This window comes from Amblyraja radiata, chromosome 11 (genome assembly GCF_010909765.2).
Source record: "Amblyraja radiata isolate CabotCenter1 chromosome 11, sAmbRad1.1.pri, whole genome shotgun sequence".
Classification (NCBI taxonomy): domain Eukaryota; kingdom Metazoa; phylum Chordata; class Chondrichthyes; order Rajiformes; family Rajidae; genus Amblyraja; species Amblyraja radiata.
This window is the reverse complement of record NC_045966.1, coordinates 26,214,292-26,239,695: the sequence shown is the minus strand read 5'-3', so window position 1 is coordinate 26,239,695 and position 25,404 is coordinate 26,214,292. Positions and strand designations below refer to the sequence as shown.

Below are 25,404 nucleotides of genomic sequence, written 5' to 3'. Positions count from 1 at the left end.
TCTATACCTATTTCAATCAATACCTATATATCTTCCAAAAAAGTTTTTCAAAAAATTGGACTCAGACATTACAAATTTCATATGGGATTATAAACCCCATAGAATACAAAGAACACACCTTAATAAACGAAAAGAGTGGGGGGGTCTAGCGCTCCCTAACTTTATGTATTATAATTGGGCAGTAAATATTAAAAATATGATTCACCTGCTGGACAATTCTGCCCAGCAGGCGGACTGGATTGTAATGGAAAAAGGGGATTGCTCCCCGAGTAATATAGGAGCGATTATCCTCTCACCAATAAATCTGAATAATAAAAATTATAATAAAAACCCAATTATACATAGCACAATTAGAACATGGAAACAAATAAAACAGAATCTAAAATTAAGAAACCTATCTCTCTCAATACCAATAGCCAATAACCCATCGTTTAAACCATCAATCATAGACAAATCATTTATACATTGGGAAAGAATGGGAATTAAAACGCTCGAAGATCTGTATGAAGTGGGAAAATTACTATCATTTCAACAACTACAACTGAAATATAATTTGAAAAATAACCAATATTTTAAATATCTTCAAATTTGTGATTATTTGAAAAAATACACAAAAGACTATCATAATATGCCTTCCGACTTACTGGATGAAGCAATGAAGACAAAGGCGGAATCAGCTAACTTAATATCGTACTTATATAATATCATTTTAAACATAGAAATACCCACAACAGATGGAATTAGAAGAGACTGGGAACAAGAATTAGCTATAAAAATTTCAAAAGAGAGCTGGGATAAACATTTACTACAGGTGCATAAATGCTCGATCAATGTACGACATACGCTTATCCAATTCAAAACATTACATAGACTATACTATTCAAAAACTAAATTAAATAAAATCTTTCCTAATGTTTCACCAATCTGTGATAAATGTCTGTGTCAAGAAGCTACCATAGCGCACTCTTTTGTTTTTTGTACAAAAATCCAAAAATTCTGGCATGGAATATTTGATATTTTTTCAAAATTAATTAAAATAAAACTGGTACCAAAACCAGAATGGATCATTTTTGGGATATCGGAAGGTATCCCTGAATTAAACGTGTATCAGAAGAATTTACTCAATTACGGGCTAATAATGGGAAAAAAGCTCATACTTAAATTCTGGAAAAATGCGCCCACACCAACAATAAAAATGTGGATATCAAATATGTTTGAAACATTACATCTGGAAGAGATGAGATTCCTCTTAGCAGATAAAGCAAACCAATTCCAAAAGACGTGGTCTACGTTTATGGACCTATTACAAGCATGAGGTGCAATAGTAATTTTAAAAATAAATAAATAAATAAATGGTATCAGGACCTGGCATTGGGAGATAAAACAACAAAAACAGACTTGGTTGGTAGTCTTTCTGCGGAGTTTAATGTTATAATAGAGCGATTGTCCTTACTTTCTTTTTCTTTCTTTTCTAGGGTCTACTTTCTTACTTTACTTCCTTCTCTAACTTCTTTTCTAAGGGGCTTTCTTTTCCCAACACTCTCCTGCACTTCACAACTCTTGCGCACCTTCTTTACTTTCCTTACTTCTATCTTTTTCTTAAAGCTTTAAAAAAAAAAAAAATGAAGCGGTACAAAAAATGTATTAAGATATATGTGTTGTGTGTTATTGTAATTTACCGTACTTCTAATAAAAATAATTTAAAAAAAAAAAAAAAAATATCCACTGACTGGCCTCTACAACCCTCTGTGGCAGTAAATTCTACAGATTATCTACCCTCAGAGTAAAGAAGTTCCTCCTCACCTCGTTTCTAAAAGAGTGTCTTTTAATTCTGAGGTTATGACCTCTGGTCCAAGACTCTCCCACCAGTGGAAACATCCTTTCCACATCCACTCTATCTATACCTTTCATTGTTATGTAAGTTTCAATGAGGTCCACCCTCAACCTTCGAAACTCCAGCGAGCAGAGGCCCATGGCTGTCAAGCGCTCATAATATGCTAAGGTGTAGGTGAGGTGTGGGGAAGGGATATATTCCATCTAGTGATAAAGCAAATGCATTAGGCTCCATCATTTTGTTTTCCATATATAACCTCTGTGCATCATGTTGGTTGCATACAACTCCTCTGGGGGAAGGAAGATTACCTATTAAGATGAGATAATCACTCAATTCAAGTGATATCTCACACTTACCTTTGAAAGCTCTGTGACATTGCAACAACTGAGGGCCTGATGCAAAACTAAGAGGTTATACGGATACAATACAAATTCTCAGAAAGGTTTGAAGGCCAAAATTTCAAGCTACTTCCTTATTTATTAGTGGAGAACAATTCCTTCACAATATTATTTCCGAGGGTTTGTTACCATTACTTTGGAGGTTTGCTAAACAGGATCCTGTATGAGAAGTACATTACACTGTTAGCAGCAGCCTTTGTTAACACCCCTGGCTGGACATTGGAAAGGTGGCCACCAGCAGGATGCTGCTGTTGAGGGACATGAAAGTAGGAAGTGAGGGTGGAGCAGAGAGAGAAGCAATAGCAAAGTGTGGCCTGCAGGTGGCACTCCGAGACGCCGTCCACAAGACCCATGAGGCAGGTGATGCCAAAGGTGTTTGCTAGGACCACAAGTATGTGAGCTCAGCTTCCATTTAAGCCCACTGGAATGAGCAGGCATATAGGATTCAGTATTTGGCTGAATTCCCACCAGTGCAGGATGTAATCAACCACACACAAGCAGTGCTCCAGGCTTGTAAATATCATTGAACTCATACAAAACCTAAGGGCTGCCAATGTACCCAGGAGGGTATTTGTGCTGGTGTGCACAAGATTACCAAGGAACTGCCACATTAGCTATGGGCCTGCAGGCACTGTTCAGTGATGATCATCAACAACAAAGAGAATTGCTGTGAGCAGTAAGATTGTGTAATGTACCTTGAGGAGTTCCAAACACACTAATCTATATTACAGAGAAAATGGAGCTCATGCATGCATGAGATAAAGCTGCAGGCTGTTGCAACGTTGTCTTTCTGTGTTGACAATGTGGGCAATGCTGTGGAGTGTGATCAAATGTGGTGATCAGATTATTCCATTGATACATTAACCATGGCCATGCACATTACTGCCGATCTATCTGCTGCCTTCAATTGGTTTATTATCTCAGCGAACTGTATCTACATATTCTCCAGCACAACGGAAACAGTGTGCTTCAGCCGTGAGGGAGCTAAATGTGAAAGTGAGATAGAAATGGGAATCTTATCTCACTCTGTTTAAGAAGGAACTGCAGATGCTGGAAAATCGAAGGTAGACAAAAATGGTCAAGAAGGCTCACCAGCGCCTCTTCTTCCTGAGGAGACTAAGGAAGGTCCATCTGTCTCCTCAGATTCTGGTGAACTTCTACCGCTGCACCATCGAGAGCATCCTTACCAACTGTATCACAGTATGGTATGGCAACTGCTCTGTCTCCGACCGGAAAGCACTGCAGAGGGTGGTGAAAATTGCCCAACGCATCACTGGTTCCTCACTCCCCTCCACTCTGTCCAAAGCAAGCGTTGTCTGCGAAGGGCGCTCAGCATCGTCAAGGACTGCTCTCACCCCAACCACAGACTGTTTACCCTCCTACCATCCGAGAGGCGCTACAGGTCTCTCCGTTGCCGGACCAGCAGGTCCAGGAACAGCTTCTTCCCTGCGGCTGTTACATTACTCAACACTGTACCTCGGTGACTGCCAATCGCCCCCCCCCCCCCCCCCCGGACACTCCTTCCACCAGGAAAAAAAATAATAATTACACTACTATGACTGTATGCACGTAAATATATTTATTTATTGCTCATATTCTATGTCGCTCTTCTAGGGAGATGTTAACTGCATTTTGTTGTCTCTGTACTGTACACTACACAATGACAATAAAGTTTGAATCTGAATCTGAATCTGAAATGCTGGAGAAACTCAGCGGGTGCAGCAGCATCTATGGAGCGAAGGAAATAGGCAACGCTTCAGGCCGAAACCCTTCTTCTGATGGAGGGTGGGGGGGGGGGGGGGGGAGAAGAAAGGAAAATGGAAGAGGAGGAGCCCGAGGGCCAAGGGAAAGCTGAGAAGGGGAGGAGACAGCAAGGGCTACCGGAAATGGGAGAATTCAATGTTTGATCCTAGCAAACACCTTTGGCATCACCTGCCTCATGGGTCTTGTGGCAGACTGCCCAAGCGGAATATGAAATGCTGTTCCTCCAATTTCCGGTGGTGCTCACTCTGGCCATGGAGGAGGTCCAGGACAGAGAGGTTGGATAAGGAATGGAAGGGGGAGTTGAAGTGCTGAGCCACCGGGAGGTCAGGTTGGTTAATGCGGACCGAGCGGAGGTGGTCGGCGAAACGATCGCCAAGCCTACGCTTGGTCTCACTGATGTAGATCAGCTGACATCTAGAGCAGCGGATGCAATAAATGAGGTTGGAGGAGATGCAGGTGAACCTCTGTCTCACCTGGAATGACTGCTTGGGTCCTTGAATGGAGTTGAGGAGGGAGGTAAAGCGACAAGTGTAGCATCTCTTGCGGTTGCAAGGGAAAGTGCCCGGGGAGGGGGTGGTGCGGGAGAGAAGGGAAGAATTGACAAGGGAGTTATGGAGGGAGCGGTCTTTGCGGAAAGCAAACAGGGGGGGTGTTGGGAAGATGTGGCGAGTGGTGGGGTCACGTTGGAGGTGGCGAAAATGACGGAGGACTATTTGTTGTATGTGACGGCTAGTGGGGTGAAAGGTGAGGACTTTGCCCTTGTTACGAGTAGGGGGATGGGGAGAGAGAGCAGTGTTACGGGATATGGAAGAGACCCTGGTACGAGTCTCATCTATAGTAGGGGAGGGGAACCCCCGTTCCCTGAAGAATGAAGAATCCTATCTCACTCATTGATCCATACCTATTTCCAATGACAGGTAAGTCTTCCCTTGTACAAATGCAAGAGGAACAGTTATATGAGGACACAACATGGGAGCAAGCACAAGCCATTTAGCCCCTCAAACTTGCTCTACCGTTCAAAAGCTCATGGCTGATCATCTACCTCAGCACCATAATCAGAATCAGAATCAGAATCATACTTTATTAGCCAAGTATGTTTTGCAACATATTAGGAATTTAATTTGCCACACAATCAAACAAATAAAAAGCAACGGAACACACAAAATACATTTTAACATAAACATCCACCACAGTAACTCCTCCATATTCCTCACTGTGATGGATGGCGAAAAAAAGTTCAATCTCTCCCTTCTTTGTCCTCCAGCAGTTGGGAGCCTCTAACCTTCCGTTGATGGGACGATCTTACTCCGGTAGCCGGCGGCAAGCCTCCTCTCCGAGTCGACTCAAGCTCCTGCATCGGGGGGTGGATGTTAGTTCCCCGCACCGGGCAATCTACCCCGGGTCGGAGCTAGTAGGACGTCGTGTGGCTTTTGGAGCTTCCCGACGTGGTCTCAATCTGAGACTGCGAGCTCCTTGATGTTAAAGTCTGCAGGCAAGGAATCGATCCCAGGCAAGGAATCGGCATCCACTTGATGTTAAAGTCCACACCCCGCGGTGGGGCTCAAAGCCTGTCCCGAGCAAGGCATCCAGCTCCATGATGTTAGGCCGCAGAGCGACCGGAGTTACGATCCAGAAAACAATCGCATCTTCGGCAAGGTAAGAGATTGAAAAAATGTTTCCCCCAACATCCCTGCCCACTTTCCACCCCCCCCATATAAACAAACATTAACACATACTTTTAAAACATACCAAAAATAACAAAAAAAAAACGAAAAGGACAGACAGACAGACTGTAGGCGAGGCTGCCATCGAAGCGTCACCCGGTGGAATTTTCCCCATTTCTCCCGTTTCATTATTATCCAGAAATTTATTGATCTCAGTTTTGAATTAATGTCTCTCAATGATTCTGCCCCTGAACTGCTCTGGTTTTCTATCTGCTAACTGACTTTTCATCCTAATTAGTATATTACCCCGAATATTGACTAGGAGTCCCTTTGCATCCCAATTTCACACGTTGTTACTTGATTTTGCCTTATCAGCAATTTTGGAAAATCAGTATTTGGCCCCCTCAGCCATTGACGACATGGTAAATCCTTGGGACCCACGCACCGATCCCTGACATACACCACTGAGTACAGCATGCCAATCCGAAAACGATTTGTTTATTTCTGGTCATTCTTTTCTCTCTATTACCCAATTCTCAATCCATGCTGGTATATGACTCCCAAGTCCATAAGTTCTTGTTCATCAACTTCACCACATCCGTACACCCCCTCACATCTAATCTATTAGGTGTATCCTTAAATAACTCAAATTTAATAGTCAAATACAAATCTATAAATCCAATTTGAGTCCATTCAATCATATTATTATATTCTAAATAACTTGTTATTACAACCTTTATTTTAGATTCCAGCATTTTCACAAACTACTGATATCAGGCTAACAGATCCATCATCATCCGCTTCCTGACTTCATCCTTTCTTAAGTGGATGGATGTTTTTTACCCTGAAATCTGCAGAAAGCATCACAAAATCTATAATGATAACCAGTAGATCAACTATCTTCAAAGTCACCTCGTTTGAAACACTGGAATGTACACCATGTCTTTGGCATTTATCAGTATGCAGGCTCATTAACTTCAGTGGCAATATTTTTCATTTGTAATTTCTTTTATTTGCATTGAAATCTTTGGTTCTCCAGCATTTCTGGAAGTGTTTGCGTGTTTTCTTTATAAAGACATAAATTATTCGTTTAATTACCCTGCCATTTCCCTACAAATCCTTCCATCTCTGTAATGACCCACGCAGGCCCCTACTTGTTATCTCTTTTTTTGCATATCTGTGTAAACTTTAACAGTCTGATTTTGTTTCCTACTAGTTTTCTCCCATATTCTATTTAATGATTCAATGCTTTACATTTCTTCATGAATTTCTTTGTCATCCTTTGTACAACTCAAACCTCGTTTGAAACACTGGAATGTACACCATGTCTTTGGCATTTATCAGTATGCAGGCTCATTAACTTCAGTGGCAATATTTTTCATTTGTAATTTCTTTTATTTGCATTGAAATCTTTGGTTCTCCAGCATTTCTGGAAGTGTTTGCATGTTTTCTTTATAAAGACATAAATTGTCATCCTTTGTACAACTCAAACTTTTTTTGCAATTTTATAAGCATTTCCTTAGATTAAAATATTAAAGGAATATGCATTTCTAAAAAATCTTAATGTAATTTTTGCTGAAATTATACTCTAGTTAACTCACCCCTTCCCACCCAAACTACTCCTTCCTCAGGTACCTTCTCCTGCAACAACAGGAGATGCAACACCTGTCCTATACCTTCTCCCTCGACTCTGTCCAGGGACCTCGACAGTCCTTTTAGGTTAGGCAGAGATTCACTTGCACCTCCTCCAACCTCAGCTACTGTATCCGTTGTTCAATATGTGGATTCTTATACATCGGCAAGACCAAACGTATACTGGGCGATCGTTTCCCTGAACACCTTCCTATCAGATCTCCTGGTTGCTAAATACTTTAATTCTCCTTCACATTCCCACACTGACCTTTCTGTCCTAGGCCTCCTCCATTGTCAGAGTGATTCTAAATGCAAATTGGAGGAACAGCATCTCATATTTTGCTTGGGCAGCTTACAACCCAGAGGTGTGAATATTTATTTATCTAACCACGTAAACTCTGCATTCACACTCTCTCCATCCCTCCCCCACCCAAGTTGCACCAGCTTCTCATTCTTTTCCAACAAACAGCTAACAATGGACTGCTTCCTTTATCATCATTACCATTTTGCATATCTCTCTACATCATCGTCGGTATCTCTCTACATCACCGTCTATATCTCTCGTTTCTCTTTTGTGTGACTTTCAGTCTGAAGAAGGGACTCGAGCGGAAACATCACCCATTCCTTCTCTCCAAAGATGCTGGATGTCCCGCTGAGTTACTCCAGCTTTTTGTGTCTACCATTGTCTTTGCGTTGTCACACATATTAATGCAGTCTACCTCACTGCAACAGCCAACATGGCCCATTAGGTTTTCTTTTTTAGGTCCTGCTTAGTTCCATACTGGGTTAGCCTTCCCAGGAAGCTTCAGCATTCCTGCCTTAAAATTGTTAGAATTGCTATCTGTTCTCCATCTAACTTGCTCAAAAAATGTTAGGATCATAAGTAGTACGCAGACTAAAGGATTGATGCAGTTCAGTCACAGTAATCATTCATTTCAGCAGCTTGGCAGGTATCCAGCAGAGCTCTAGTATTATCATTGGCCTAGTGTTATGCACCTGTGCATACTGTTACTGTATATAGTTGTGCACACTATTTTTTTATATAACAAAATAATATCAATGCACAAAATGAAAAATAAAGAGTGAAACTTTTGGAATAAGGAATATTGATATACCTACTGTATAACAAAGTTTAATTTGCTAGTTTAAGTATTTTATCAAACAGCAGATTAGTTAATTATTATCATTCATGAAGGTTTGATGTATGAATAAGGCTACAAATAGGTTGATATCCATTAGTTTATCTGAAATCAATGCACCTCTTAAAGATTTAACTCCACAATAAATTCTAGGAGACTAAAACAAATACGTTGAGATTTTTCCATGATATTACTTTCATACCTCTCATTTGCATCAGCTCCATCCATCACAGAGAGTGAACACGTGAATATCCAATGTTAGTGCCCATAAAAGATAACTTGCCCTACAAACAACAGAAAGGCAAATAATTATTTTACAGATTTCAAACACATGTCTTCTTCTTTACATTTTTTATCCCTGCTAAAATTAAATCTTAATTCAGTTAAAATATCTGCTTTAAATTGTTTTTTGTCATTTCTTAGCAACATCTGAAGAGCTTCATGGATAGTAAATTACTCTGAAGTGCAAAAACTTCCTTTTTAGGTATGTTTTCCCATTCTCTCAAAATAGAGGTGATGTTACTCAATTGAAATCAATTACATCAGAGTAATTATGATATAACTGAACCACTTGAAATATATACAAAGCATACAAAATCTTGCATCCATGGATCACAGTAAAGTGGAGCGTAAGACATTCTTTGAACACTGAAATGCCATTTCAATCATTTTTCATTGGATATTCAGAGGGTCTAGACATCACTATCACAAGAGAATAGATATTAGGCAAGCCAATAGGAATCAAGGCCGCTATCTCTCCTGAACCCTATGGTCTGATTCCAAGGGTCCTAAATAAAGAGTGGCGGAGATAAAGAATCCAAAATTGTACACGTTATGTAAAGTTCCCAGCTGACTGGAAAATCACGTGGTATGTCATGCTTCATGAAAGGTGGAAGGCGAAAAAGCAAGAAACTATATGTCAGTTCGCCTAACATTTGTCATCGGAAAGATAATTGAATTTATTATAAGGAAATAATAGCAGAACATTTGGAAAATCATAATACAAGGCCAAGTCAGTGGGTATTTTTAAGGCAGAGATATATAGATTCTTGATTATTACATGGGGTTAGGGGAGAGAGATAGATCAGCCATGATTGAATGGCGTAGACTTGATGGGCCGAATGGCATAATTCTACTCCTATCACTTATGACCTTATGCCAACCTAGTAGAGACAATATTGTTTTCTGAATGGAAAGCAATAAACAAACTGCAGGAGGAACTCAATACTTCAGGCAACATCTGTAGTGGCAAATGCAGAGACAAAATCTCAAATAGTTTCCCCGACTCACTGAATTCCACCACCAGCTGTTTTTTGCTCAATAATCCAGCAACTGCAGTCTCATGCATCTCCATTTGTGAAAGGGAAGTTGTGATTGGTAAATAATAAATTATTTGAAGATGTAATGAACAAGGTGGATAAAGGAGAATATAAAGCTGCAGCATCGAAGTATGAGTATAGAAGCTGGGAGGTCATGTTGCAGTTGTATAAGGCGATGGTGAGTGCATTTTTTCGTAATTTTATTTTGGGGGGGAGGGGATAATTCCAAGTGCCTTTATTGTTTTTACTGAATTTCTATGCCTAAAATGTCCAGAAAATAAATCACATAATTTCACAGCTATGCCGAAATAAATAATTTATTAGTTGAGGAATTTGGATCCTGCTACCACCTCATTTTTATGTGCCAACAGGACAACAGTGAACAAAAAGAACTTTCCTTGTTATACAAATGGTGATGTAATTATAATGGTTTAATTCAAACAATAAGACTGACAGGAATTATTGCCAATTATTGCCATGGGTCTTGCCATCTTTATATTATCCCTTAAAATGTTTGCATAGCAAACAAGGCTCTACTGAAGGATTTGTGACGTGTATATCTTTTATTAGCCTTACAGGTAAAACATATTGCAACCCTGGCAATGTTGAAAAGTTATTTCACAGGTCAATACTGGAACCCACAGAGAACCGCACGTCTCCATTACCAACTGCTTGAAGCTTGTTGCCTTTCTTCTACTGGCCTCGCAAATCAGATCTGCTATGGAAAGTGCTGCCAATATTTTTCATTTTATTTATTTCCAAGTCCTATGACATAACAAATAGCAAAAGACATCACTCTCCGCTCATACAATAATACAATATTTAACCGTACTTAATTGCGTATGTTAACATCGTACATATTAAAGATTTATTTTATAATCTAATTGTTTGATTGTTTCAAACATCATTATCTAGAGAAGGCCAGTTATATTGGAGGAAGATTTATTTTGTTTGAATTATAATAGCATTGCAAACCTCTTTGTTGTGAAAGTGTATGTACGTTTGCAGTATTAAAGACCTAGAATCAGATGGAAGTCGTCAATGTTATATTCAGTACTTACATGGATTGAAAATTAATTAACAGACAGGAAACAGAATAGAAATCTATTGGACTTTCCCTTGTTGGCATGTGGTGATTTGTGGGGTTTCAGAGGAATCATAGCTTGGACCCTACCTGTTCAGAGTGTACTTAAATTATCTGAATGAGGGAACAAAATGTGACATTTGTAAGTTTGCCAATAACTCAAAACTGGAGGGGATTGTGTGGTACTAGGACAGAAATGGGCTTCACAGAAGTTTATATGTGGATTGAATGTGTGAATATCCACTTGGTGGGAATACCAGAAAGGCAAAGTATAAATAAATAGCGATTGACTGGGAATTTCCGATGTCCAAAAGCATCTGGCTGTCTTTGAAAGCAAACATGCAAATGCAGCAAGCAGTTTGGTTTCGAGATACAGCATGGAAACAGGCCTTTCAGCCCACCGAGTCTGTGCTAATCAACCATCACCCACACACCAATTATATGTTATCCCAGTTTCACATCCAACACACTAGGGGCAATTAACAGAAGCCAATTGATCTACAAATTTGCGCATCTTTGAAATGTGAGAGGAAACTGGAGCACCTGGAAAAAAACCACAAGGTCGCTGGGAGAATGTAGAAAGTCCATACAGACAGCATCCATAGTCAGGATCGAACCCGGGTCTCTGGTGCTGTAAGACAGCAACTCTACCAACTTGCCAGTATGTCACCCTAATTACAAAAGCATTGAAGAAGAAAACTGGTACGTTGACCTTCATTGCAAGAGATTTCAGTACTGGAGCAAGGACATCTTACTACAATTTTTTGAGCACTGGTGAAACCCCCACCATATCTGGACAGATCACTCCATTTAGCTAAAGTTCCCCAAACTGATTCCTGGGTTTGCACCACTATCATATGGGGAGAGACTGGATGAATTTGGAGTTTAGAAGAATGAGAGGGGATTATTATTTGAGGACAGCATGGAAACAGTTCCTTCAGCCCAATGATTCCATGGCAACCATCGATCACCCATTCACATTAGTACTATGTTATCCCACCTAGATTTGCATTTGGTCCTTACAAATTAGGGGCAACTTTTACAGAGGCCAATTAACCTGCAAACCTTCACAACTTTAGGATGCTGGAGGAAAGAAGAGCACCCAGAGGAAACCTACGCGGTCACAGGGAGAACATGCAAACTCCACACAGACAGCACCCAGGGTCAGGATTAAACCTGGGTATCTGCAACAATGAGGCAGCAGCTCTAGGAGTTGTACCACTGTGCTGCCCTGTGTCACAGTGCCGCCCTCTTTGAAACCTACTAAATTCTGACAAGACAGGACAGAACTGGATATGAAGAGGCTGTTTCCCCTTGCTGGGGGGGGGGGGGGGGGGGGGGGTGGCATCTAGAATAAGGGTTATAGACAAGGGTGTTGCATTTAGAAGAGATAATGAGATATTTCTTCACTTAGGTGGTGGTGAAACTGCAGAATTCTCTGCAATGATGCTGGTCAAGTCATTGTGGATATTTAAGAAAATAGCAGAAAGATACCTAGGTACAAAAATTATCAAGGGCTATGACAAGGGAGAAAGTGGGATTGTGGTATTGAAATAGAAAATCAGTCATATTGGACAGTGGATAAGGTTCAAAGGATCAAATGCACTTATTTTCTGTATTTCAGCCTCTATACAGTATAATAATGTTAATATCCAACATTCATTGTTAAGAATTGAAGTTCCTAAACTGGATCACACAATCAGACAGTAGTAATTTAAACTCAGCCAAACTGAGTTTGTTGTGCATACTTAGTGGTTGTGGTCATGGAGGAGGAGGTGGATTGAAAATCACCTTTCCCCTGATATTTGGTGATGATATAACATGTACAGGTATATCCAAATAGAATCTTAACTAAATAATGGCATAGTCACCAGAGGCAGACAAGGAAAGGTAGGAAGACAAGATATTTAGCATTTAACTTGAAATCAACGAAATCCATATGGAGAATATCAAATAAATATGGAGAACAAATCTATGGAGACCAAAATTAATCAGGGTAAGAAAACAAAACCAGACATATTTCCATTTAATTGGATCAGATTACATTAGAAAATAATGTAACATTGAAAGAATAGAACTATTTTTAATCCATATTGTGAGTGCAGATGTTGTGAAAATGACAAAGTAACACAGGCATCAATCCATTGAATATAATATTCTAAACACATATTTTTACAATTGGCAACAGCAACTAATAGTGAGTTAATTCTGGATGCTTTAGGATATTGGCATTGAGACTTTGCAATATGTCTAATAATATTACTTTAGAGTAAAATATAGAAACATGCTACATTACACATTCCATCGGGTGGCGCCATCGTGTGTGGCAGCCTCGCCAGCAGCTGTCCATCCTTTCACAATTTTTGTTATTTTTAGTGTGTCTAAAATTATGTTTTAAAGGTTCCTTAGTCTTTTTTATGTGGGGGGTGTGGGGGTGGGGAATAGGGGGAAACCGTTTCCCAGTCACTTACCTGGACGGAGATGCGTCTTTTCTCCGAGTCGCATCTTCGCTCCCCCCCCCCCCCCACTGGATTGGCACGGCCTTTCCTTCCGGAGACCGGCCAGTGCTTCAGAGGCGGTGTAGCACTGAATTACCGTTGTGTGAGTGGGACGATGCCTTGCGAAGTGTTGGAGCTTCGGAGTGTTGGGTCTGCTGATTATCACCATGGAGCTGTGGTCTGCGGAGATTCTAGCCGTAGGCGGTGCTGACTTTAACACCGCGGAGGTCTGAGACCCCTTGCCGGGGGTCGCCAGTGTTGGATCTCCGTCCATCTCAGCCTGTGGCCTTCGGAAGCCGTAGTCTCCGGTAGGAAGCGGCCGATTCAGAAACTCCATGCCGTGAGTGTGTTCCGATCCATTCCGTTCTGACATCAGAGTTCCGATCATCCCAACAAGAGGGCCTGAACATCGGGCTGTCCGTAACGGCGACTGCTGAGGGTTCAGAGGCCCCGACCACAGGTGAACAAAGAGGAAGATGGCTGAACTTTATTGCCTTCCCTCACAGTGGGAAACATTGATTCCGATGTGGTGGATGTTCATGTTAAACTCTATCGTGTATTGTGTTATTATTATTTGTTATTTGCACTATATTTTATTTTATTGAACTTTTTCTTTTTTTCCCCGTTATGTACAATGTTTACATATTCACATATTCTGTTGTGCTGCAGCAAGTAAGAATTTCATTGTCCCGTCCGGGACATATGACAATAAAACACTCTTGACTCTTGACCCTTACCAAATTCTACAGATGTGCTGTAGAAAGCATCTTATCAGGATGCACCACATCCTGGTTTTGGAACAGCCCCATCCAAGATGGCAAAACATTGCAGAGTTGTGGATGGACCCCAGACCATCACACAAGCAGTCTCCCTCCCTTTGATAAACACAAAAAGCTGGAGTAACTCAGCAGGACAGGCAGCATCTCTGGAGAGAGGGAATGGGTGATGTTGACTCCATTTGAATCAAAATCAAATTACATTGACTCCATATACATGCCATGCTGCCTCGGCAGGACGACCACTATAATCAAGGACCAGTCTCACTCTGGTCACTCTCTCTTCTCCCCTCTCCCATCAGGCAATAGGTACAACATTTTGAAAATACATACCTCTAGATTCAGGAAGAGTTCTGGCAACTGAACGATCTCATCAGCTGGAGTATGATCCTGACCTCCCATCTACCTTAGTGGAGACATTTTAACTATGTTTAAACAGACTTTATCGGACTTCAATGTTATATCATGCATTAAACGTTGTACCCTTCAATCTTTATCTGTGCACTGTGGACGGCTTGATTGTATTCCTGTACTGTCTTTTCTTTTGATAGGATGGCACACAAACATAAGCTTCGCACTGTACCTTTGTACGTGTGACAATCAGAAACTAAACTAAGCTAAACTAAACTAAACTAGAATAAATAGATTGGAGTTTGAACATAAAATAACTAAGATACCATAGCATCTGAGTCTAGCAGGCTGATAGTTTTGCAGCTTTGGCCCACAGTCAGATTACTATATTGTAGAAGAAAGCTTCATTTCAACATCCTTACAAGCTCACAGTTTGGAATGGCCCCTGAAGCTACTTGGAACTTGCCAAATTCATACGTGTTTTCAGGCCCCAAAATTGCAGAACAGAATGATTATGGAATTCCTAATAAATCAGCAGGATTTGATATTTTTTCTTAACTTACCCAAAAGTATAAGGGGGAGAGGAGCAATGCTTCTTCTTGCTTTATAACCATATAAAATGTTGTTGCTCTGCAGTCACATACAATTCACTCAATTGTCATTGTGTTGTTTTAAATGTGGCTCTCTTAATGTTGCAGTGAACATGATAGTCTCCTGATGCAGAACAGATTTGTTAACTCGGTACACGTGACAATAAAGGACCATTGAACCATTTAACTTATTTAGAACGTGATATAAATGCTTGATTGAATTCAAAAATCCAAGCTACAGATTTATCCTCCTTTTGTGTTAATCAACATTTTATCAATATGCCAGATTTGTTGCTAATCTTAAATTCTTAAAGTTTGAATAACTTGTCAAGTATTTGTATCTCTTGATAATCCTCCACATTAATCCTCAACACTGGTGCCCCACAAGGATGCGTTATCAGCCGTCTTCTATAATCTTTGTACGCTCATGACTGTGTAGCCTAATACCAATCCAAATCAATTCGCCAACCAACTGACATCTCACAAGTCAGGGAGTTATCTGTAGACTAGTGCATGTTCCTTTAACATAGTGACCTCACCACTACTAACCACTCCCCATATCACCAGTATAATTGTAACCTCCCCACCTCCAGATCGCTCTCTAGCTCCAGTGACAGGCCACGGACAGCTAGCGCAGTAATGTGTATGAGTAGTGTGATCAGTAATAAAACAGTAGTGAAGACATAGTGCGCTTTGAATTGTCTTTACATGGTGTCATAGTTGTACCTTGCGCGTCCTGTTTATCGGGTTTTATTTACTTTTCGCCCAGTTCCCTACCCTTCATTGTTTCTCTCCCATGTTTTTACCATGGCCAACTCTTGAGGCAAGCCTGGTATGCTGGTTTTCGACTCCGACATTGCCCATCGGTGGGCTGTCTTCCGACGCGACTTTGAGCACTACATTGCGATTGCCCATCCTGATGCCACCCCTGCGACGCAGTCACATCTGCTCCTCAACTTGGCTGGCCCGGAGGCCCTGGAACGATCGGAGTCATTTGAATACGCTGCTGGTGAGGAGGCTCGGGACCCGGTATGTCTTTTGGCTAAGTTCACCGGTCTGTGCGACATTCCCACCAACTGCATTCTAGAGCGATTTAAGTTTTTCACTAGGCGCCAGAGCCCCGGTGAGCACATTGACACCTACATTGCCGCACTACGGCATCTGGCACGGCGTTGCCGCCTGGACGCGCTGACCCCCGATCAAATGACCCGGGATGTCCTGGTGTTCGGTCTCCAGGACGAGAAACTGCGGGCTGAACTTCTAAGGAAGCCCGATCTGACTTTGACCGAGGCTCTGCACGCCTCTCGCATGGCGGCGGCTGTCGCCTCCGTGGTATCGCCTGCAGCTCAGGACATTAACGTTGCCATTGTTGCTGGCCGCCGGCGGATCGATGGCCCGCCGCGCCAGCGTGGTTCCCCTGCCCCCTCGAGGGGCAGCCCGCGTCGTTGCCCCAACTGCAACTTTGCATCCCATCAGTTTAATAGGGAAGACTTGTAATTTCTGCAAAAAGTTAAATCATTTTTCTGCCGCATGTCGCTCCCGTGGGAAGCCTGTTCCTGCTCCCAGGAGAATGCTAAACAACTTTGCGGAGGCTGATAGCGCGCTCGGTTCACAGTACCAGTCGGACGAACTCCCTGATTCTGATACCAGTTCCTCCCATGATGAATCAAGCATTTTTTCACTGTTGGGTGCACCTGCGCTGATAACTGATCCCTCGGTGCGTGTTACTTTGAATGGGTCGACATTCCCAGCGAAAATCGACACGGGGGCGGTGGCCCATGTTATGTCAGTGAGCCTCTTTAAAAAGATAAGGTCTGGTGAGAAGGTCACTCCCGACAACTCCCGTCTACATGCCTATGGGGGAGGCGTGCTCGAACCAGTCGGGAAGGCAACCCTTATCTGCAAGGTTTTGAAGGCCTCTCGGCCCCTCACTTTTTATCTGCTGGACACTGAGAACATCACGCTGTTGGGCGCCCGTGCGTGCCAGGACCTCGGTTTGATCTCCTTTCACCGCGATATCCACCAGGTGCGGATCCTCCTGGACCCCCTGTGTGAGTACCCTGATCGTTTCGACAACGGGCTGGGCAAGCTGCCCTGCAATTACAAGATCGTTGTCGACCCAGGTGTCGAGCCTGTGATCCGCCCGCCACACCGCATCTCCTTTGCTATGAAGGACAAGGTAGAGTCGACTCTGCGCCACATGGTGGCCGTGGGCATCCTCAAGGAGGTGAGTGATCCCACCCGGTGGGTCTCCACCATGGTTGTGGCTGCAAAGAAGGATAAGAGTGAGCTTCGCATTTGTATAAACCCCAAGGACCTGAACCTTGCCATTAAGCGCCCGCACTACCCCATGCGGACGGTGGAGGACGTCGCTGCACAGGTTGGCCCGGCCACTGTCTTCTCAGTCCTCGATGCCAAGAGCTCTTTCTGGCAGATACCGCTGCATGAACGTTCCTCATACCTGACCACCTTCAGCACACCCTTCGGCAGGTTCCGTTTCCTTCGCATGCCATTCGGGATCAATTCTGCCAGCGAGGTCTTCCAGCGCACCATGGAGCAGCTGTTTGTCGGTCTGCCGTGTGCTATCATAGTCGACGACATCCTGGTATACGGGAAGGACGTCGATGAGCACGACCTCCACCTCCGCCAAGTCCTGGACAGGGCTCGTGAGATCAACCTTAAGCTTAACCCCAAGAAGTGCCGTTTCCACGTCCCAGAGGTCACGTACGTGGGCCACGTCTTCACAGCTGAGGGGCTGAAGCCTGACCCGCAGAAGACGGCTGCGGTCTCTGGGATGTCTGCACCCGCCAACGTGCCCAGCCTGCAGCGCTTTCTGGGCATGGTGAACTACCTGGGGAAGTTCATCCCCGACCTCAGCGAGCTGAGTGCGCCCCTGAGGGAGCTGATCAAAAAGGACACTGCCTGGGCTTGGTTCCCGAAGCACCAGATGGCGTTTGACATCCTGAAGTCCAGGCTGGTTAGTACCCCCACTCTCAAGTTCTTCGACTTGCAGCGCCCAATTGTCCTCACCTGCGACGCCTCGAAGTTCGGTCTTGGTGCCGCCTACCTGCAGCTCTACGATGGCCTGCAGCTGCCTGTCTCCTACGCTTCTCGCACCATGACCCCCGCTGAGCAGCATTATGCTCAGATCGAGAAAGAGCTCCTCGCCGTGGTGTTTGCCTGCTCGAAGTTTAAGGATTACATCCTGGGCAACACCTTCACTATCGAAACCGATCACCAGCCGCTGGTCACGATCCTGAATAAACCGATCCACGTCGCCTCATCCCGCTTGCAGCGAATGATGCTGCAGCTCCAGCGCTTCACATTTCGGGTCGTGTACCGCAAGGGCGAGGACATGTTTGTGGCCGACAAGCTGTCCCACGCACCGCTGACGTCCACTACCCGACACCCGTACGAATCGTCTGACCTGATGGTGTTAAACGTTAATATTGTGCCTTCACAGCAGATGCAGTCCCTGGTCTAGCACACTGCCAAAGATCCTGCCCTGCAACAGCTTGCCGACGTCATCCGGCGTGGTTGGCCTGACCGTCGCTCATCCTTGCCGGCCGGTGCCGTGCCCTACTTCCTGGTCCGGGATGAGCTTGTGCTGCACAACGGAGTGGTGGTGAAGGGCCTCAAGGTTGTGGTGCCTGCTGCGCTGCGGGACCACTACTTTCAAACCGCCCACAGCGGCCATCCCGGGGCCGAGGCCACTCTGTCCCAGGCCCAGAGCCAGTTCTATTGGCCCGGCATGGCCCCGGACATCCGGGAGAGGGTCTCCGCCTGCTCCACCTGTAATAGCCTCTCTCCCCATCAGCAACGGCAGCCACTTCTGCAACAGCCTGCCCCCGATCTGCCATGGATGGCAGTCGCCACTGACATCTTCGAGTGGCGTGGCAAGCACTTCCTGGTCCTTGTGGACTCCTACTCCAGCTGGTTTGAGGTGGACCAGCTGCCCTCCCTCACATCTGCTGCTGTCATTGGGAAGCTGCGCCGCCACTTCGCAACCTTTGGCTCCCCTGCGAGTTTGCAGTCGGACAACGGTAGCCAGTTTTCAAGTGCGGAGTTCCGCGATTTTGCTGCCACCTGGAACTTTCGTCACTTCACCAGCAGCCCCGAGTACCCGCAGAGCAACGGCCTTGCTGAGCGCGCCGTCCGCAGTGCCAAGGAGCTGCTGGAGCACTGCAGACCTTTCCGGTCCGATTTTTACCTGGCCCTCCTCAACCTCCGCAACATTTCCCGAGACCCTGCCCTGGGCTCGCCTGCTCAGCGGCTCATGTCCCGCACCACGCGCCCTCCGATCCCTGTGTCCCAGCGGTCCCTGGTGCCTTCTGTCCTCCGCCCTGCTGCCGTCAAGGAGCGCATTGCCCAAAAGAAAGAAATACAAAAACGCTCCCACGACAAGTCCTGCCGTCCCCTTCTGCGTCTGTTCCCTGGTCAGGTCGTCCGGATGCAGTCCCCCTCCGGCCACTACCGACTGGCGGTTGTCGTCAGCTCTGCCGACTCACCGCGATCTTACCTCGTCGACCACGAGGGTACCATCTACCGCCGGTCCCGCCAGCATTTGCGGCTGGTCAATGAGCCCGCTCCACCTCCTGCTGCCCCTTTTGCCCCCCCCGATTTCTTCCTCTCTGCCTACCGCTCCTCGAATGCCCAGCGCTCTGCCCTCTCAGCTCTTTGTGCCCCGCTCCCCTGCTGCCAGTCCGCCCTCGCCTGTTCGTTTGCCCGCCGTTGTGCCGGTTTCCCCTCCCCGGTCTCCGCTCCATCCCTCTCCTGCTCGATCTCCGGCTCGTTCGCCCGCTCCCGCTCCTGCTCCTGTTCCTGTTGTTCCTGCGGAGGAGGGGGAGGGCGGGTTACGTACCCGCTCCGGGCGGTTGGTCAAGCCGCCTGTACGGTACGGGGAATTTGTTTAACTGTTGCCTGACTGTGTGTGTGTGTTTAACTGCTTGTAGCGTATGAGTCGTGGTCGCCCTGTCACTGCTGTGCTGCTTTGTTTCCAAGAGGAAGGATGTAGACTAGTGCATGTTCCTTTAACATAGTGACCTCACCACTACTAACCACTCCCCATATCACCAGTATAATTGTAACCTCCCCACCGCTGGATCGCTCTCTAGCTCCGGTGACAGACCATGGACAGCTAGGGCAGTAATGTGTATGAGTAGTGTGATCAGTAATAAAACAGTAGTGAAGACATAGTGCACTTTGACTCATCTTTACATTATCCTGACCTACCATCTACCTCATTGGAGACCATTGAACTATCTGTAATCGGATTTTATCGGACTTTATCTTGCATTAAATGTTTTACCCTTTATCCTGTATCTGTACATTGTGAAGATAGACACAAAAATTTGGAGTAACTCAGCGGGTCAGACAGCATCTCTGGAGAAAAGAATAGGTGATGTTTCGGGCCGAGGCCCTTCTTCAGACTGAGAGTAGGGGAAAGGGAAATGAGAGATATAGATGGTGATGTAGAGAGATATAGAACAAATGAGTGATAGATATTCAAGAAATTAACAATGATAAAGGAAACAGGCCATTCTTAGCTGTGGTCTAGGTGAAATCGAGTACAGGTGCACAACCTTTTATCCGAACATCCAAATAACGAAAACCTCCGAATAGCGGCCATTTTTTCGGTCCTTGAAGAAAGGTCCTTGAAAACGTTCACCGAGGGCGGCCCGCAGAGGTGACAGCGGAACCTCCGGTCGGTCCTCGAAGAAAGGGGAACTAAATCCCCATTCATAAAAGAGAAGATGAGGGTATATTGCGCGGGAGGGTTAATAATTGACAATATGCTGCTGCCTGCCCGCTGAGTTAAAAAGTTCCCACGGTCACGATACACAGTGTATCGTGAGTCAGTTTCACCCCACCTACACCCCTCTGCTTCCTGGCCATGTGTGTGACCCCTTCCCTCCCCTCTCCAGCCCATTGCACCGGCGCGGGGGCTTTGCACTGTCTTCACGTCTGCGATGCTAGTAGGACCGTGCTAGTCACCGGAGACGTCAGGACCAATTGGACATCGACCACCAGGCCCACCGCAAGCACGGAGATCCCAGAGACCCACAGCCAACAGCAGCCCAGCCCCGTTCCAACTCCAGAGGAAAACTGCAAACTGGCCGGAGACGTCAGGACCACCAGAAGCCGTTCCCCGAGCTGCGCCCCCTCATCGGGCACCGACCCCCAGGCCCACTGCAAGCACGAAGATCCCAGAGACCCACAGCCAACAGCAGCCCAGCCCAGCCACGCTCCAACTACAGAGGAACCTGGGTTGCGGATGACGGGGCGCAGCTCGGGGCGTCGTAGAGGCTTTTTCTTTCACAGGGAGCTTTCTGCTGTCCGGCAGAGAAGAAAGGCTCTACAACAAACCTGTCCCCCGCTCGACTCCACGGAGGAGCGTCCATCTGGGGGGGGGGCAGCAACAAGGACCGCTTACCCGGCGCACCGCAATCCCGACACCGTGCCGAGCCCAGCCCGCTAGCGCCTGAGCAGCGGGCTGGATCTAAAGCCAAGGAAGAGGCGTCCGGCCAGTGGCTCGGGGAGCGGGTTCCTGTTGGTCCTGACGTCTCCGGCCACCTGCCATCCTCCGGGAACTGTACCGCCCTTGCAGGAGAGTGGGGTTGTTTGCGGTTGCAGAGGAAGGGGGCAAGGGCGGTACAGTTCCCAGTCTCAGCTCCAGTCCAGGGGGGTGGCCGGAGACGTCAGGACCAACGGGACACCGACCGCCAGGCCCACTGCAAGCACGGTGATCCCAGAGACCCACAGCCAGCAGCAACTCCAGCCCAGCCCCGCTCCAACTCCAGAGGAACACGTATGGGCAGAAGCTGATGGTGTGCAAGGTACGTCTTGTTCTTGGGGTGACGGATGAGGGGGCGCAGCTCGGGCTGTGGGCAAACTGCCACTTGTCGCCGTAGCGGCCCATCGGGGAGCGGATTCCTCTGGAGTTGGAGGGGGAGGGGGGTATTGCGCTGTTTGATCGCACCCTGCTATCCCAGGGACAGGGAGACACAGCGGCTTTTTAGACTGGTGGGCAATCACTTCCAAAGTTCTGCCCACACAGTCAGTACACCTCTCCTACACTGCATTTCACACAAACATTTATTCTGCAAGAAAAAACTACATTGAAGACTCAAACTCTTCGAGTAACTGCCGGGATCAAGGCGCAAACTCGCGACCTTGCGGATATGAGCTGAGCACTCTACCACTGAGCCAGCCATAAAAATCTACGCTAAAAAAATTCCATTCCGAAGACCGACAAATTCTGAATTACGAAAAGTGTCTGGTCCCAAGGCTTTCGGATAAAAGGTTGTGCACCTGTATAGACAATGAGACTCAAAAAGATGACTTTGAAACTGGTACGACTTGGGTGGGAGAGGGGGGGAGGTGTAAGGGTTACTTAGACAGCTTGATTATAATCACGTATCATCTATTCATCACTGGATAGCTCGCAACAAAACATTTTTCACTATACCTTGGTACATGTGACAATAATAATTTAAAAATATATATATATATTGTTTGAAAGGTAGTTTATTTAAGAATTTCACATGACTACTTATGTGACTAGTATTCTCTGAACCTGTGATTCAATGGTAAACATTTCACTTAGTACAACAGAGGACAATACAGGTCCGGAAATGTATTAGCCATCTAAAATTATCTTAACCAGAAGATCAGTGACAGTTTTGTAATAGACTCTCCAATGTACTGGGAAATGGAAATTGGGAACTGTAGCAGCAATATTGATCAGGTACAGGTTCAGCTCACTGTTGGAGGTCATTGGTCAAAATCTATCGCTACGGTTTGGCCTCAGATAGAGAATTGTCCTCACTCTTTGAAGCTTTTATCACAAAGGATCCCATTTACATATAACGTGAACTTTTTTTTAGGTGACACCTGACAAGTTGTATTCTTTGCATTTTTTTCTCCATTATTTTGTGAAGTGTTTTATTTACGTGCTCTCTAGTATTCCCAAGTATCTGATCCAGAAGAATTGTTGTATAAAAAGAGGTCCTCCTAATATATCTAATCTAAGGATGCACTCTAACTTAAGAAAGCAAGAAAGTAGATTGAGTAAGCATCTCTATTGCATGACTCAGTTTCACAATTAAACAACATTGTGGCCAAAATTCAACATCACGGCATTGGCACTGGTTTATTATTGACACATCTGCTGAGATACAGTGGGAGTCTGGTTTGCATGATGGACTGAGCTACATTCACAACTTTCTGCAAATTCTGATGTTCTTGGGAAGAGCTGTTGCCATATCAAGCTGTGAAGCATCCTAGTAGGATGCTTTCTCTGGTGCATCAGTATAAATTGTTAAGAGTCGTTGGGGACATGCTGAATTTCCTTGGCCTTCTGATGAAGGGGAGACCATTATACATTGGTGTGCTTCCTTGACATTGTGTCAACGTATTTCTACTGGAACAAATTGTTAGTGATATTTACAACTAGAAACCCCATCACCCCACACTAACCCCATATTCCTAAATAGGCCTAGGTAGAATGGAAGTGAACGGATGTTTCCAGTAATGGGAGAGTCTAGAACCAGAGGGCTCAGCCTCAAAATAAAAGGATGTACCTTTAGAATGGAAATAAGGAGGAGTTTCTTTAGCCAGAGGGTGGTGAACCTATGGGATTCATTGCTGCATATGGCTGTGGAGGCCAAGACATTGTGTATTTTAAAAGCAGAGATTGATATGTTCTTGAATAGGAAGGGAGTTAAAGGTTACAGTGAGAAGACAGGAGAATGAGTTTGAGAGGGAAAAAAAGATCAGCCATGATTGTACTCAAAATAATGAATGGCCTAATTCAGCTCCTTTGATTTTATAGTCTATTCCCTAATTCCCCTTGCATCCATTTAGCTATAATTCTCAATTTAAAACATACTCAATGGCTAGATATTCACACCTCACTCCTTGAATGAAAATTAGAAGAAAACATTGTGATTTTTCAAGTTCCCTGTTATTATATCCTGAATAATCGATTGTATGAAATTAGTCTTCAAATAGTCTGGTTGAAGTGACACAGTTTCAAAGTCAGGATGAACGTGTAAATTGGTTACTCCATACTAACCTATTGTAGTGCTTTATTAGTAGAAGCTCCGCCTACTATACGGTTTATATTATCAGAACTCAGCTCATGCTGGCGGTCGTATAGTTGCCATACAAGCTATAACAACATGCTGAAGTGTACTATAAGTGATATTTAATAAAACTATGTTGTACCATGTTGTGTGAATGACTGGGTTATTTACACATGGTGTCAAGAAGTGGTTGCCTACCCACTCCGTCTTTAACTATATATGTTTTTATTTTGTCCACTTAATTTGTTTTGTATACTCGCTATCGCTACCATGGCTAGCTCGCTTCGTCATCCAGATCCTCTGATCTTTGACACGGACATCGCTGAACGTTGGCGCATCTTTGAGCGCGACTACAACTATTACATCGCTCATCGCAATGCTGCACCTGACGTGCGTGCCTCTTTACTACTTAATGTTGTTGACCCTGAAGCAATGAAGCGCGCAGAGCATTTTAACTACGCGCCTGCTGTTATGGATCACAACAACCAGGTTATGGTGCCTGCTGAAACTATGGATGACCCTGCAGTCCTGCTCACTAAGTTCAGACAGCTATGCGACCTCCGAGCCAACTCCATAATTGAATGTAGTAAGTTTTTTGCTCGCTTCCAACTGTAAGGAGAACCTATTGAAAACTTCCTCAGTGATTTAAAACACATGGATGCATGCTGCCGTTTCAGAGATTTGTGTGAAGATCTCATCCGTGACAATCTGATCGGAGGTTTACTCAGCGACAAGTACGAGACTAATTGCTTCGCGATACTGAATTGATCTTGGACCGAGCTGAACATGCTTGCAGAATCGCTGAACTTACGGCCTTGGGCTCTGGGCCACGATCCCCATTCACTGTCATTGCTAACGACACCTCCTATCGTAACCGGCGTTCACTTCCCACCCCACCCTGGCAGCCTCAGAGATCTATCGAATGGTGCTCTAACTGTGACAGCTCCAACGCTCCAGGTCACGAAATATTCTGTGCTGCTTACGGTAAAATTTGCCGCTACTGTAAGAAATGTGACCACTTCATGAAATGTTGTCGTTCTCGTTCATGGCCCGTTCGTTCACAAGATAAAATGTACACATGTTAAAAAATGAACCTTCTGATAACGAATTCCAAGAGCTGGAAGCGCCATTCCCTGCTCTCCTCCCTGTGAACCAAGATAACAGTCCAGCCATCCACTCCCTGTTTGCTTCCACTAACAAGCAACTTGACCCTGAAGTCTCTATCCTCGTTAACAGCAACATTGCACTTGCAAAGATTGACACTGGTGC

At 44.9% G+C, this 25,404-nt stretch overlaps 1 protein-coding gene and 1 long non-coding RNA gene across 2 annotated transcripts in view; one reads left to right on the top strand and one right to left on the bottom strand.

Annotated features, from left to right (window-relative positions):
* Positions 1-25,404, bottom strand: part of htr4 (5-hydroxytryptamine receptor 4) — a 152,589-nt gene that overhangs the window by 96,190 nt on the left and 30,995 nt on the right. Inside the window, exon 2 of the mRNA XM_033029582.1 lies at positions 8,634-8,715. Coding sequence (XP_032885473.1) covers positions 8,634-8,659 — 26 coding nt within the window. The 5' untranslated portion in view covers positions 8,660-8,715. The remainder of the gene's footprint in view (positions 1-8,633; positions 8,716-25,404) is intronic.
* On the top strand, positions 1,769-6,710 carry LOC116978447. Its single transcript, XR_004413454.1, has 3 exons — positions 1,769-2,002; positions 2,861-2,865; positions 6,700-6,710. It is a non-coding gene; the product is annotated as an uncharacterized LOC116978447 (long non-coding RNA).